At 39.1% G+C, this 16702-nt stretch overlaps 1 protein-coding gene across 1 annotated transcript in view; it reads left to right on the forward strand.

Annotated features, from left to right (window-relative positions):
- The first annotated feature begins 398 nt into the window (after positions 1–398).
- LOC141809239 (hemicentin-1-like) overlaps positions 399–16702 on the forward strand; it is a 56430-nt gene continuing 40126 nt past the window's right edge. Inside the window, exons 1-3 of the mRNA XM_074696196.1 lie at positions 399–582; positions 11070–11405; positions 14686–14964. Of these exons, the coding sequence (XP_074552297.1) occupies positions 399–582; positions 11070–11405; positions 14686–14964 (799 nt within the window). The remainder of the gene's footprint in view (positions 583–11069; positions 11406–14685; positions 14965–16702) is intronic.

Consider the following 16702-nt stretch of genomic DNA (forward strand, 5'->3'; position numbering starts at 1 on the left):
GTTAAATCGAAATCGAAATTGAAATCTAAATGTTAAATTGAAACATTAAATCTAATTCTAAATGTTAAATCGAAATCGAAATCGAAATGTTAAACCAAAATCTAAATCTAAATGTTAAATCAAAATCTAAATCGAAATGTTAAATCTAAATCTAAATCTAAATTTTAAATCTAAATGTTAAATCTAAATCTAAATGTTTAATCTAAATGTTAAATCTAAATCTAAATGTTAAATCTAAATCTAAATCTAAATCTAAATATCAAATCTAAATTTAAATGTTTAATCTAAATCTAAATGTTAAATCGAAATATTAAGTGAAGTACCAAAATCAAAGCTCACGGAGCTACCATTGTGGTGTTCAACATGTTTTCATGCAGTGTCAGCATATATCGAACAAAATGCCGAGGGAGACTGGCATGGCTGAGAGCATAGGAAGGGCTGTTCTGGCAGCCAGTTACGGCGTCAGCTACATCACCTGCTGCAAAGCAACCGCACTCGGTGTTTCCAACTCTCTTATTTCACCTGGACCAGCCACGTCGTCCACCTCCACAGGAACATCATACCGCACGGTTTACTCCCACAGTGACAACTTCGGGTCCCCCCCTTGTAGACTTGGGTATAGTTAGAGATGTTGCGTCTACAGCAACTGTACCAACTGCATTGTTGTTAACTGTAGTGGCACCAAACTCACCCTGATGATCAAGCAAATCTTTTAAATATACTAAAGCTCTTACCTTAGAGAAATGTACGTTTAGTTAGGTGGTTGTTTAGTTTAACAGTGAGGACGTGCTGTGATTTTGTAGATGTAACATCTCTAACTTTACCCAAGTCTACAAGGGGGAGGTGGACGGTGTGGCTGCAGACCTGTGGAATAAGAGAGTTCCTGGCAGCCTGTGGTGACATAAACAACGCATTAACTACATCTTCTACTGTTTTTTAACGTTTACATGCTTGGCAATAACAGACGAAGCAGATATGCTAAGCATGAAGGGCACTTTAGCGAATGGGCTAACTGAGGTCGTCTACAGTAAGTTTGTCATGTTTGAGCTAATGCGAGGGGAGTTGGTAACACTGCCCGAGTGCGGTTGCTCTGCAGCAGGTGATGTAGCTGACGCCGTAACTGGCTGCCAGAACAGCCCTTCCTATGCTCTCAGCCATGCCAGTCTCCCTCGACATTTTGTGCGATATATATCTTTTTAATTCATTCCGCTAATACACCACAATTAAATAGATCGGATTCTCTCTATCAGCTGTGCAAGCAGCCGTTTATTTCTGACATCGCATGATAACATGTTGAACACCACAATGGATCCGTGAGCTTTTGTTTTGATACTTCCTGTTACCGGGAGTTTCAATTTGCATGTTAGCTAAATATTAAGTTTGGTCTGAAAGATTTAGATTTAACATTTAGATTTAGATTTAACATTTAGATTTAGATTTAACATTAAGATTTAGATTTACCATTTAGATTTAGATTTGACATTTAGATTTAGATTTAACATTTAGATTTAGATTTGATATTTAGATTTAACATTTAGATTTAGATTTAACATTTAGATTTAATATTTAGATTTAACATTTAGATTTAGATTTGATATTTAGATTTAGATTTAACATTTAGGTTTAGATTTATTATTTAGATTTAGATTTAACATTTAGGTTTAGATTTATTATTTAGATTTAGATTTAACATTTAGATTTAATATTTAGATTTAACATTTAGATTTAACATTTAGATTTAGATTTAACATTTAGATTTAGATTTAACTTTTATATTTATATTTAGCATTTATGTATGACATTGAATATTTACATCTAACAATTTAAGATTTTTCTTAGATCACAAATAATGTTCTTTATGTAATTTAAGGTGACTAGAAAAAATCACACCGTTTTTTTTGCACATGGTTTTGAAGCTAAATATGACAAAATGTTGCCGTTTTTTTTTTTTTAGCATGTGCTGCTTTACAAACGGCGCCCCATATAACTTCTGCTATTTATTAAATGATGAATAATGATAATTCAGCAGTGAGGAGGCAGAGTTACCGCTTTTAGGTTTTGATCTCAATAATCTCAGTGAGGTTAGATCAATTTGTGATTATTAACACAGATTAAAATTAAATCCTGCCGGATTATCATCAGATGTCATAGAACTGCAGGTGTGTGTGTGTGTGTGTGTGTGTGTGTGTGTGTGTGTGTGTGTGTGTGTGTGTGTGTGTGTGGGTGTGGTAACAGGCGTTTCCTCCTTGTGTAGTCTGTGACGTCCTTCATTTCCGTTAAACTGGTTGTTTGCTCCCTGACGGTTGATGAACCATTTCAAACTCAGATAAGATGAACCTGTTTGCCTGCTGCTTTTATGAACTGTGACATGAATTATCTGAAGGAGGACCCATAACATTTTTAAAATCAAGAATTAAACAAAAGGTGGAGACTTTTCCTTCTTTATCTGGTATCTGCAGCTTCTGTGATGGCTGCTATTTCCTGTTTGTTAAAAGCCTGTAACCTCTGTGAGGGGGAAGAGACACACCAATCAATCAATCAATCAATCAATCAATCTTTATTTGTATAGCGCCAAATCATAACAAATGGTATTTCAAGACACTTTACAAAAACATTTACAGGTCTAGACCCGTAAATGTTAATACAATTTTATTAGCAGAAACCTGACATCAAGACAAGATAAGGAGTCTTATCTTATCTTAATCCACCATGAGTACGGGACTTTGCAGCATTTAGCAAGTTACAATGGCAAGGAAAAACTTCCCTTTAACAGGCAGAAACCTCGGACAGAACCAGACTCATGTTAGACAGACATCTGAGGAGACTGTGTTGGGGTTAGAGAGAGACAGATAGAGGAGAGAGAATGGGAGAGAGAATAATGGGGGGGGGGGATACGCACACACACACACACACACACACACATACACAGAAAGGGAGAGAGAGAGAAACAGACGCAGTCTGAAGTTTGACGTTGTGGCGACAGTTAAGGTGAAACCAGCAGGCCATTCCCGGCAACAATCCAAAGCCGTAGCAGCTGAAGTCTGACAGGAGCACAGCAGCAGGCCATCTACTTCACCGATCCCCAGGAACCTACAAGACAAACTCAGATCCTCCCAGAGAGGTGTATGGTCAGTAACTATAACAGGACAGTAAGACTAGAAGTTAGACTGACAGAAAAGAGGGAAACAGGAGCCCTGTGTGTCAGTTCCCCCCGGCAGTCTAAACCTATAGCAGCATGACTAAGAGCTGGTTCAGACCTGATCCAGCTCTAACTGTAAGCTTTATCAAAAAGGAAAGTTTTAAGTCTATTCCTAAAGGTTGAGACCGTGTCTGCTCCCCGGACCTCAACCGGTAAGTTATTCCAAAGAAGAGGAGCCTGATAACTAAAGGCTCGACCTCCCATACTACTTTTAGAGACCCTAGGTACAACGAGCAGACCTGCATGTTGAGAACGCAAAGATCTAGACGGATTATACGGAACGATTAAGTCTTTAAGATACGATGGCCCGATGCCATTAAGCGCTTTGTAAGTCAAAAGAAGAATTTTAAACTCTGTCCTAGATTTTACAGGTGTCCAGTGTAGAGACGCTAACACTGGAGAGATGTGCTCTCTCCTCCCAGTCCAAGTCAGTACCCGAGCGGCAGCATTCTGAACCAGCTGAAGAGTCCTAATAGACTTATTAGGACAGCCGGATAAAAGAGAGTTACAGTAGTCCAGCCTAGAAGAAATGAAAGCATGGACTAGTTTCTCAGCATCGCTCCGAGACAAGATGTGTCTAATTCTCTTGATATTGCGAAGATGAAAAAATGCCGTCCTTGAGACCTGTTGGATGTGAGAGTTAAATGACAGGTCCTGATCCAAAAGAACTCCCAGGTTCCTGACCGTGGTGCTGGAAGCCAAGCTGATGTCGTCAGAGGCGGCGATGTTGTTCAAGAAAGCTTCTCTGAGATGTTTGGGTCCAAGAACAATGACTTCAGTCTTCTCTGAGTTCAGCAGTAAAAAGTTTCTGCTCATCCAGGACCTTACGTCTTTGAGGCATGCTTCAAGTTTAGATAAGCGGTTGGTTTCTTCAGGCTTCATTGACAAGTAAAGCTGAGTGTCATCTGCATAGCAGTGAAAGTTTATGGAGTGTTTCCTAAATATAGTGCCGAGAAGAAGCATATACAAGATGAAAAGAATCGGTTCGAGCACTGAGCCTTGAGGAACTCCATATTGCACCCTGGTGTGCGAAGAAGAGACGTTCACATGAACAAATGGATGTCGAGCCGAAAGATACGATCGAAGCCAGGCTAAAGCGGTTCCTGAGATAATAAGAAGACTCTAATCTCCGCAGAAGAATGCGATGATCAATAGTGTCGAAAGCGGCACTAAGATCAAGCAAGACAAGCACAGAAAGAAGACCACTGTCCGAAGCCAAAAGTAGATCGTTGGTTACTTTCAGCAGCGCAGTCTCAGTGCTGTGGTGGGCTCTGAACCCAGACTGAAAGACCTCAAAGAGACTGTTGCTATGAAGAAACTCACAGAGCTGATTCGCAACAACTTTCTCCAAGATCTTAGAAATGAAAGAGAGGTTAGATATCGGTCTGTAGTTGACCAAAGAGCCTGAATCAAGTGTAGGCTTTTTAAGAAGAGGCTTAATAACAGCAACTTTAAAAGTTGGGGCACGTAGCCCGTCAGTAAAGACGCATTAATCATCAGTAAAGAAGATCTGACCAAGGGAAAGACTTCCTTCAGCAGCCAAGCTGGGATGGGATCCAGAAGACAAGTCGATGGTTTGGCTGAAGAGACAGTTGAATCCAGCTCTGACAGGTCCACAGGCGAGAAGCAGTCCGGGAGTATATTAGCTCTCAGCGACGTTTCCGCAAATTCGCCATCGGTCGAAGGTTCTATCGGGGTTGCATGTAACACGCTACTAATTTTATCTCTAATCTTTAATATCTTATTGTTAAAAAAGCTCATAAAGCCCTCACTGCTAAGCGATAGAGGAATGCATGGCTCAGTAGAGCTATGACTGTTTGTCAGCCTGGCTACAGTGCTGGAAAGGAATCTAGGATTGTTTTTCTTCTCTTCTATAAGAGTCGAGTAGTAAGTTGCATGCCCAAGTCGCAAAGCCTTCTTATATTCAATTAGACTATTTTTACCAACCCAGGATTCGTTTGTTTAAGTGGAACGCCATATTCTTTCTAATTTCCTCGATTTTTGTTTGAGCTCACGAGTTTGAGCGTTGTACCACGGAGCCGAACGATGTCGTCTGAGAGTCCTCTGTCTGAGCGGAGCAGTTGAATCGAGGACAGCTTGAAGAGAACCTGTGGTATCCGCAACAAGTTGATCAAGCTGAGAGGGAGCACAAGAGCTCTCTGCAAAAGTAGAGCAAGAATTCAAGGCAGCGGGAATAGCTTCCTTGAAAATGTCTACGGCTCTGTCAGACAAGTTCCTCATTCACATCTTTACAAGTATACAGTGAGAGAATTTTTTACGATATCAGATTTTTTTTTAAATCAGAAAATATCCCTCACACATAGACAGGATAGGATCTACCACAGTCCATAAAAATATTCACAGGGTGGCAAAAGGAAAAAAAAATAATCACAACCTCCAACTCCAAAAATTGGAACAAAACAAATAGAACAGCAGTCTGTCAAAGTTTGTGGATCCAGGAGACCAGTTTATGGAGTTTGAAGTGAAATGTCTTGCCTGATGGAGGATTTCAGCTGCTTCTTCAGGATCTCTTTTATTTCATTTTATGTCCAAGATAAACTTTAATCAACTTCGTTTGGAGATATTCCTCCAGCTGTTTTTTTTTTTTTTTTTTAGCATCAAACATTTTTTTTCTACTTTTTTTGTTTTCATCTTTATTTTTGTAAATTAAATAGAAATAAAAAACAAAAAAACTCTGTAATTCTTAAAAATTTAAAAAGAGCTTATTTTTGTCACAAATATGAAAGACTCCTCTTTGTTTTTATGTTAAGGTGATAAAAAATGAAACTAAACTAAACTTTACATTCCATTTTCACCTCATTCTTGATGACTGAATTACTGCACCCTGTTTCATTTTTTTAATCACCTAAACATTAAAACAAAGAGGAGTCTTTCACATTCATGACACATAGAAGCTCTTTTTAAATTCTTAAGAATTACTTATTTATTTATTATTTTTTTACAAAAATAAGGACGGGAACAAAAAAGTATTTTAAAAAACGTTTGATGCTAAAAAAAACAGCTGGAGGAATATTTCCAAACAAACTTGATTAAAGTTTATCTTGAGTGTGTGGATCACAAACTTTAAACCTGAGGATCACACACTCACACACAAAAGCTGCTGCAGCATGGCAAGTGTGTATTTGTATTCCTGCTGGTGGAGCTTGGCAGCCCTACACATGATTAGAAAGAGACAAACCATCAGCAGGACAGTCACGAAACATTTCAGTGATGGACTCCAAGAACAGCTGGGGGCACTTTGGCAAAGCTGCTGGCAGAGATGGTCTCAGTCACTGAGAAGCTTCTGGAAAAGACCAGTTTAACAGCCCACCTCGTTTTACTCCCAGCAAACAGCAGTGAGCTGAAAACTGATCTGAAGAAACTCTTTTCAGAGAACGAAGCCACAGAGGCACAGAACAGACATATCTTAGAGTAACAAACACACAGGATCACAAACAGCAACCAGAACCTGCTCCTCCAGAAGAGGAACTACACAACTCAGAGTCAGCTCATCTGTGTTATAGGTGAACACTTCTGTATTAGCAACACGACTGCAACCGCGAGAAGCTGGAGGGATTGCTGGCAAAATATCGCCGACTCTGTGAATGCGTAAATTTCCAAAATGCTAATATTAATAGACCTATCTCATCATGTCACGACACGGGCAGTCAGGTCCTTATTCATTCATGTTGTCAGTCAGTGTGTGTGTGATCAGCATCATATCCAACCTCAAAATTAGAAAGAGTCCACTTTCCTACAAATCCCAAGGAAAACGCTCATTATAGGCAGTTTGTATTGCAGATGCAGTAGCAGTGGGAAAAAAGGACGTGGGAGCAAATAAAAATAAATATAAAAACATCCTTCAAAGTGGTCAGTATGAAAGATTCCACTTGCACACATTTCTTCTTTTCCCTGACAATGTCTCAGTTCTGATGGTCAGTAAGATATTGTTTGTTCACAACCCATAAGAAAAAAAAGGTTGGGCCAAAAAGTCTTTTACCCCCCCCCCCCCCCCCCCCCCCCCCCCCCCCCGAGAGAACCGATTGGTCAGCGGGCGGTCACACCCCGTGAGCTCTTGTCCTGGAACTTAACCTGGGCCCTGTTCTACGAAGCAGGATTACTGCCTAGCGAGGTAGCTTTGAGGATAGGTTCCGGATTCCCTGTTCTACGACACGGGATCACTCCTCAGCGAGGCGAGTCTCCATGGCAACACACGCTGAACGGCTAACCTGCTCCGGGGCAGGTTAGGTTCCAGATTGAACTCGCGGACTATAAAAACCCCGCCCACTGACCAATGAGCCCTCACGAAAAAATGATCCCATGGACATCGGAGCTCGCATTGTCTGAGGAGCACTCTGGTGCGCGAGAGTTTTCAGGGACCGCACCGACCCACTCTCTGGTAGTACATGACACTTTCTACGGGTAGTTAAAGGGAATGAAGAACTCTCATTGCCGTAATAAGATCTTCAATGCCAACACTTCTGTTTCATGACAATATTTTATTGCCCATATTAAAATTGTGACAGGAATTCATGTAGGGCTCATGTGGGCTACATATCACACATAAAATATAAACACGATAGGAAAGAACAAATGAATAAATTCATCTAAGAAATAAATTAGGTATGTTGCATGTTACAGTAAAAGTGCATGGTGAACAGTGCTATTTCAGGATGATAATGACAAAAAAGATTTTTTTTGCACTACACTTACGCATTTAGACTGTCAGCAATTTTCTGCCAGCACTCCTTCCGTGCTTTAGCAGCGGCGATGGTGTTGCTTTTAACGTTAATTACATGTTTCACCTCGTCATACTTCCTCATGATCACCTCCTGCTCCTCCTGTGTGAAGTATGCGCTCCTTCTCTCTCCGCCTGCTCTGACACTCCAGACTGCTCCATGTTCGCGATTGGTCAGATGCAGCGGGCTCCGCCTTATATGTGTGCACGCGCTCATTGCCTAGCTGGATCCACTTATGAGGTTGATAACCAGCGTCGTAAAACCGTGTAGCGAGACCGCCGGCTACCGCGCTCAGTTCAGTGAGGTAGCTCCAAGGCTATCTCGCTAGGCTGAACTTGCTTCGTAGAATAGGGCCCTGCTCTGGACCAGGTTTTGCGTTCAGCATGAGTTACCGGGGCAATGTGTCTGGATAAAAAGAGATCCACATTCGTAGTACGGAAAACCTGAAACTTATCCAGGAAGTTATCTCTCTAAGAGCTAATCCAGCTTCGTAGTACAGGCCCCAGGAGTATCAAGGATCAGGGGGTGCAGACAACAAGACACAGGTGAAACACATTAGGGAGGGGCCAGGTGATCACACAGGAGGGAGGCAGGACCGGAACTGAAAGAGCAGGAGACAGGTGTTAGCAAAGTAAAACAGAAACTAGAAAGCAAAACGACACAATGGGGAATAGACTGATAGACATAACAGTGAACAACACAACTCAAAAACTAACAAATGATCTTGATGAAATTTTCAGGAAATGTGCAAAATGGGATAAGGAAGAAGTGATTACATTTTAGAGGTGATCTGGATCAACGTCTGGATCCAGGACTTTTTGAAGGATTCTTTATCATTGTGTATATAACTCCATAAATGGTTGGATTGCTTTAAAAAACAATACAAGACAAGGTCACCATCATTTCTGACAGATGTAAAAGTGCGATCCAGATCCTGGTAATATTCTGGATACTAAGATCCAGAATATGAAATATGTACTGGGTCATCATCATTTTCAACACTGTCAGGAAATAAATTATCGTACAAACCTGCAACTAACACCAAATTATTGCAGACAGTCTGCTGAAAGAGAGTATAACATTAAAGTAGGACTAAAGTGTTGGTGACAATCACAATATGCTTGGTGAAGGTCTTTGCTCTCTGAGTGCTTTTCTAGTTTGTGAATACCGCAGGTCTCACCTCCTAAAGTTTCTGAACTTCTGGAAACTACTACTCCCCGGTCAGACAGTTTCATGGGGTGGATCAAGTACCCCAGGACTAAATTTCTACCCCAGTCCCTGCTGTTGAAAAGCATCCTTTTTTATCAGAAATCCACCATCCACCCACGGTGACTTCTCACAAACACTCACTCAAATAAACCAACACTGACGCATTTATCAAAGACACCATCTCTCATACAGGTCTGAGAACAGACTCAGTAAATATTTCTTACACTAAGACTTGATGGTTTGATATGTGCAGCTCACATGATAAGATTCAGAGTCAGCTGAATGAAATCTTAGTGAACACTTATTATAAGGTGAGCTGTAAAAGATGTTCACTGTAAACATTTGTGTTTGTTATTAGTCCCTGCAGTAAAGTGAGCTGACTGGTCTGTCTCTGGGGTAAACTTGAGTGAGGTTGTTTGAGGTGAGAAGAGTCGGGGAGGAGCTGTGATAATCCATCAGACACTAACACACACTAACACACACTAACTGACTCTAAGTGACATTAACAGACAGCTGGCCCTAATGGGTATCATCAAACATCTAAAGCTGATGGTTTTTATTTTTCTAAATGTCAGGATAAAAACTCCTGCAGTGGTTCAGGCTTGTCTGCTCTTTTTATCTCTTTTGGATTCAAAACATATGCAAAGGTTGTCCATGGTGTCGCTTCTCAGTTAGCGTGTCAGCCATTATCAAGAGGCTTAGTCAGGTTCAGGTGTGCCCTGATATGTAGAACAATAAATAAAAGAGATGTTATTTCTCCTTTACGACCTGACCTTCTCTCTAACCACCTCACTGCTCTAAGTACTTCGTTCTGATTGGTCAAAACATCATAACAAAGGTTATTAAATCTAAACATCAAACATGATGCTGAGGTCATAGACCCACAGTAATGAGACTGGCACACTGATAAGGTTTATGATTTCACTACTTTCTGTTGATGTGGGTTTATGGCAGCATGAGTAAACAACATGGAGGATACAGCAGGGAGATATATGAGAGAGAGATCAAACTGAAGAAACATTCAACAGCCACAGCCCACCACAGGGTTTGAGCTCTGTCAGCTCCAGGACTGTCTGAGTGAGAATTCAAGGCCAGCAGCCTTTAAGAGTCACAGGAAGAGGGACTCAGACAGGGGCTGCTGATCTGATTTAGAAACTGTCAAGACTTTAGGTGAAAAATGTTAAGTTTGGTGTTATTTTGATATGTATGGTAGCTGCTGGCAGTGTAGGGATTGGTATCTTTCACTTTTGAAGTGATATTGAACCAATACCCAGTATCTGGCAATCTGTATCAGTACTTTACAGTAACAATTTTTGATGCTTTGGTGTGTTTATGTGGTAATAAATATTAATTTGTTTAGTAATAAAATCTCAAAGTTTTCCAATGTAACATATTTATTTCTCAGTATATAAACTTGCAATGCTGTGTTCATGTCCAGCATGGAAAAACACCTGCTCTCACTCCCTCACAGTCACAAGGATGTGTTTAGGTACCTAAACATTGAAGAGTTTGACTTTACATGGATCAGTATTTGGTACTGCCGATGGAATTCAGTTGGCCCCTTTATAAGTACCCAGTTTGATACCCATCCCTAGAGTGCGCTCAGAGAAAGAAAGGGACAGGAAGGCAAAACATTCTTAATTTTTTTAATAACAAGTTAAAGTGACGCTCTACCGATGATGTGAAGTTGGGTATATCCTGGACCCAAAAAATCAGACAGAAATTCTGAAGGCCGGATCAGAGTTTACTTTTAGAAATGTGATCTGGATGAACCCCCACATGACTGTTCAAGATACTCTGCCTGTAAACTTTTTAATTCCCTTGTGTGACTCTGTGTGTGTGTGTGTGTGTGTGTGTGTGTGTGTGTGTGTGTGTGTGTGTGTGTGTGTGTGTGTGTGTGTGTGTGTTTGTTTGTCTCTCAGGTCCAGTGGTGGTGACAGAAGACGGTGATGTAGTTTTACCCTGTTCCCTCAGCTCCAAGGAGAACCTGGAGTCAGCGCTGTTTGACTGGAAGAAAGACTTGGAGAAGGGAAAGGAGGAGAGGGTGTTCATGTATAATGCTGGCCTTTACTCTGGCAGAGACTTTGATGATCAAGATAAACAGTTTAAAGGTAGAGTCTCATTTTTTCAAGAAGAACTGAAGAACGGCAACACCTCCATAAAGATCACAAAGACCAAGGTGTCTGACAGTGGAACCTACACCTGTATTTTCCCCAATCTTCAGCACAGCCCCAAGTTCAGCGTTCAGCTTGTTGTTGGTGAGTTCTTTCATCAAACTCTTGGAGATGTTTCAGATTTACTGTGAGGTCTGGTCAACTGAGGACCATCAAGTTTTTTACAATTCACCCATTTTTATAAAAAAATCTTATTAAGTTTAAATTATCTTTTAAACTGTCCAATGATAACTCATGGGACACATTGTCATTAAAATTAGAGCAAAGGAAACACTGAGGTTTCATCAGCTCTTGTTGGTGCCAAGAATTGGCTACTAAAAGTAGAATTAATAAAATAAAACAACTCAATAGTTCAACATCTTTAAACAGCACATATCAATGGAAGAACAATCAGAAACTACAAGAACCAGTTTGAATTTGACAATTCATACTTATTTTTTATTCAAGATCATTTGCCACAGTTTTGTCTGTTTTCTCCCTTTTTTTTATCATTCTGTCCTTATGCACTTATTGGTGAGTTTAAAAAAAAAAGTTGTGTTTTAAAGCAGAGCATCCACCTGAAGTTGCACAAAATTCCTGTGTCTCATCTCAGGTGTGCAGACTGAGGCTGATCAAAGATGTTTTAGAAAGTGCAGTACAGAGAATCTCCAGCAGGTGTCCACAGAGCTCTCAAACACTTTCACAGAGTTGTGCACAGAACATGTTAGAGTTAATTAAAATACTTGCAAAAATACTTAAATATGTTTGATTTAATTACTTAAAAATACTCCCAATAGGTGAATAAATATTCACACAAGCACTTGTAGATTTATTGTACTACTTTAAAACACTAAAGTTTATTTTCAGATGGACTGAAGAACCTTGAGTGAGCTCAGGCTGAGTTAATTGTTTAAAGCTTGTATGGTGAACAAATTATTTTAAACTAAGCCATTCAAAATCATGCAAAACCATAACTCACTCATTAACCAAGTGAATGTTTGTTTGAGTAAAAAATGCTGATCCAGCAAAACTAAAGATGGCTATTAATCATTTTATAGAAGCATTGGGCATAAATACTTCATTTTTCATTTACATTGATTTACTTTTGGTACAGGCTCATGAAGCAAGATGTAATATTTCACTCAAAGAGCTTTAAATACGCTTGTACCTATATCTTTAAACAAAGCCAGGTGAGCTCTTAGTCCTTGTTTATAATCTCTGTGCAGCAGAACTACATATGTAAAAAAGTGGCCGGACTACTTATTTCACTCTGTAATATAAAGTGGGTAAGATGAATTACATCCCATAAATGTTTGAGGCCAATATTAGAGAATGATTAACATGCTCTGACCATTTAACACTAATCTTACAGTAACTACACAAAACAGTCTCATGCTACAGAATGAAGCTTGTTTCTTCAATCAGAGACTTTATTTTATCTTTTAGGGAGTCAAATGAAATGTATGAAATGGCTCATTTTAATAACAGTGATGCCTGTATGCCTTTAACCTTGACTATGTTTTATTTTTTCTTTCAGAGTGTATCTTAACTGCTTGAGTTTTGACAAAATCATGTATATTTTTTCTCTCTCTTTACACAAATTTTGACTAGTTTATGATTATTTGACCTTAAAAAACGATAACTGTTCATTCTGTCATTGTGAATGGAAACTATCTGAGGTGTCTGTAAGCACATTATTAAGACTTGAGTCCTCAAGGTAGGTACTGTGGGACATAATTTAATGAACATTTTATTATTTTCTTAAATTAATTTTCTTTGTTTTTAACTTTTGGATACAATGAAATAATCATAATAAGGACTATCAGACTGAAATCCACAGAATATTTCCCTCATCTTGTCTCTAATGTCTGTGTTAAGCTTCATGTTGACAGATTGAAGCTGCTCAGAGATATTTTAGAAAGTGCAGTACAGAGCATGTCCAGCAGGTGTCCACAGAGATCTGAAAACTTTTACAAAGTTACCAAAAGAAGATATCTAACCTTTCTGATGAGATGAAACAAGTGAATGAAAATTTGTCTGAGTGTTTAATTAAACAGTAAAAAGACAAACTAAGCACTTATATTATGATTGTTGTTGTTAGCATAAATGAATAAAGTCTAAAACCAAACATGAGAAACGTTTTTCTGATATAAAAACGTCCCACCATGACAGAAAGTCCGTCAGCGGTAACTTCTGTTTATGGTCAGGCAGGTGGTTTCGGTGGTTATGAACTCGGAGTGTTTTCTCTGTGCTGGCTTTCTATTGGTCGATTACAACAATCAGTCAGACAAAGGAGGCGCTCGTGGAGGATGCTGTTCACTGATTGGCTGTTGGGGTTAAAGTTCCAGAAGCTTCGTTCCTGTAGATTGTAGAAAAATTCTGATTGGTTCGTTTTGTCAAGAGGCGTTTACTGATTTCAAAGATAGTAGATATGATTGGTCAAAACTGTGTTGGTGATTTAACGTCAACAATTATAAACTATATCGGAAGGTTAATGAACGTCTCTGATCGTTTCCAGCGACAAGTTTGTGCTTTGTTTGATAATTTTATTTTCCCGTGGTTAGGAAAACAAAGGCTTTTTATAAGGGGCGCAGTGTTTTTTCTTCATAATGAGTCACGTTTGTTCAAAATTGTTCAGTTTCACTCCTGGAAACACATTTAACAGTGAATAGTCAGGGTGGCTGAAAAAGCTACCGACGGATCACAGCTGCAAAGTGAAAGCTGACTGCTGTGAAGTCAGGTTTCATTTTATGGAAATTACTTATTTTACGGAATGTTAGAGCCCTCACGGTGTCTAACGAGGTACAGCGTGTGTAATTTGACTTTACAGACACAATAAATTACAGTTTATATGTATTGATACTTCCTGAGGTGAATTTCTCTGGTCGCGTACAACCTCCGCATGTTAAGAGATTAAAGGACAGAGGAGAAGATTGCTCAGGTGAGTTCAGATTGGAATATCAGCCCCGTGTCTTACAGGTGTACCCTGAGTTCAGACACACATGTATGGTATCATTCACACGCCGTAAAGTCTATTCATTTGGGGGACCAGTGACTTCATTGATCTGCTCTGATATGATGGTGGAAATGTGTAAAAATCACTGATTATGGTTAGTCCGTTATTTAGTAGAACGTCAACAATTGAGGCATTTATTTTAAGTAAAAGCAAAAAGCAAAGGTGCAAAAACCAATAAGAAAATTCTAGTTTAAGCAAATAAACTCAGTTCCCAGAGAAGATGGGTCAGCTATTAGAGATAACTAAAAAATGAACAGACAGTGTCTTTCCTGTGGGCTGCCCTCTCATGATTGCCAAATGACAAACCTGGCTGTGTTGAACAGAGTTGATGAAGGTGGCTGATGTAACTGTTTTATTCCTTTTATACAGGCACATGTCCAAAACCATTTGCCAAGCAAATTGATGCATCAAATGACTGGTCTCAGCTGCAGTGTGTTGTCAGAGGAGCGTCTCCTAAACCTGTGGTAGAGTGGAAGGACAGTTCTGGAAACATCCTTCCTGCTAAACATCCAGAAATCACAGAGCGAGGAGGCCGCTATGACATCATCCTCCAAACTACTGTGACCAAGAGTGGCAACTACAGGTGTGTAGTTACACAGGAGGAGTTTTGCCATCAGAGTCATGATGACGCCTTTGTGCACCTCCCTGGTGAGTTGTTTTATTTTAAGTAGTTGTTTCATATTAAGATTGGTTAAAAACATTTTTATTGTAATTGAGTTCAGACACAACAGCAGGAGTTACATGGGCTTAGTTTTCTATCAAATCTTAAATAATATTTCCCCCAAACACTGAAACTTTGTCAAAAGTCTAATCATCAGTTTTAGTTCAAATCAATTTTCAGAGGGATAAACCAAACTCAGTTTTTCAGCTCAAAGTGATGTTAAAAAAGATGAAGTTACATTAGCGAAGTAAAAAAATAAATGAATAAATAAAATATTCTATTAGTCAAAGGTTAACATTAAAAATCACACTGAGTGGTAGTAAGAGTTTACCACAAAGCCTGGAGTTTACATTTCCAGCCTAAATGCTTAAGGGATAACATCCAGGTTCTCAAAACCTGGATATAAAATCTGACCAAGGTTACTCTGTCAATGCACTTCAAAGTATTGAGAATTTTAATTTTGTGGAAACGTTCCAGTGGTTCACCTTTTTGTCCTGATTGACTGTTCTGGACCACACATTGTACACTGTAAACCCAGATAAGTTGAGTTTACTTGAGAAATGCTTGTAAACCAGTTACCTTGAAAAAAAAAAAACTAAGAAATGAAATATGAAAACTTAAGTTAATTTAACTCAAAATTTTAAGTAGTTACAATTATTATGGAAAATCATTCAACTGACTGTCTTTAATCAAATTAACCTGATGCCTTATTGTTACAAATTTAAATATTAAGTAATGTTCAAAAATATTGTTTATCATTTTAAAACATAATAAGTTGACTTACTCAAAACCTAAAGATGTGATATCAATAAATTTGCCTTGTGAATTAAATAAATGTAATAATAAATTTGCCTTGTGAATTAAATAAATGTAATAATAAAACAAATTGAAGCAGATCTGAACAACTAAATCAAACAACATTTTAAAGTACAGCTGGATCTCATATCCACAGCGTTCCCTCCTCACTCATAGTTACAGACACCGTCACAACAAAAATCAGCTCTAATTCAATAACTTCAGTAACCGTGAGTGAGGAGGGAAGGCAGTAGATATGAGACCCTGCTGTTCATTGAAATATTGTTCATCAGGGGGCACAGGTTGTCTGAGCCCCACGGCACTGTCTGGTGGTCTGTGCTTTATGGCATGGGGCCTTGTACCTATTGACTTTTGCAGTTTGCATAATGGTTAACAGATCTATAAATAAAATGTTTGACTGGACTATCATGCTGTTTTGGCCAATTTTAAATTTAGTGTGAAAGGACACATTTATTTTTGGCACAGGCAGTCAGTCCACCCCACGTAGAGCACAGCCAGCTGATCAATGTCACAAGGGGCATATGCTTGTCCATGCTGTGACACATACTAACTAACCATGTCATGTGGAGCACAGACAGCCTGTGCCACTGCTCCACGCCTACAGCAGGGAGTAAAGGCTGCGTCCCCTCCTCACTCACGGTTACAAAATGCAGTCTCAGAAACTAATTATTTTAAGTTGTGCTTGCTTAATCAGTAACAAAAGTTAAATCTACTCAGAAATGATCAGTTTTAGCACTGAAAACTCAGACATCTGAGTAAATTTAACCTACTAACAAATTTTAGGTTCTCCTAGCTTAATCAAATTGAGTAACTTGAACTTTGGAGCTTACGTAATCAGAACAACATCAAGGGTCTCAAAACCTGATAAGTTGAGTTTACTTGAAAAATGCTTGTAAACTGGTTACAAAA

The sequence above is a fragment of the Halichoeres trimaculatus genome, unplaced genomic scaffold, assembly GCF_033239565.1.
Source record: "Halichoeres trimaculatus isolate MK-OKI-2021-1 unplaced genomic scaffold, fHalTri1.1 fHalTri1_scaffold_1, whole genome shotgun sequence".
Classification (NCBI taxonomy): domain Eukaryota; kingdom Metazoa; phylum Chordata; class Actinopteri; order Labriformes; family Labridae; genus Halichoeres; species Halichoeres trimaculatus.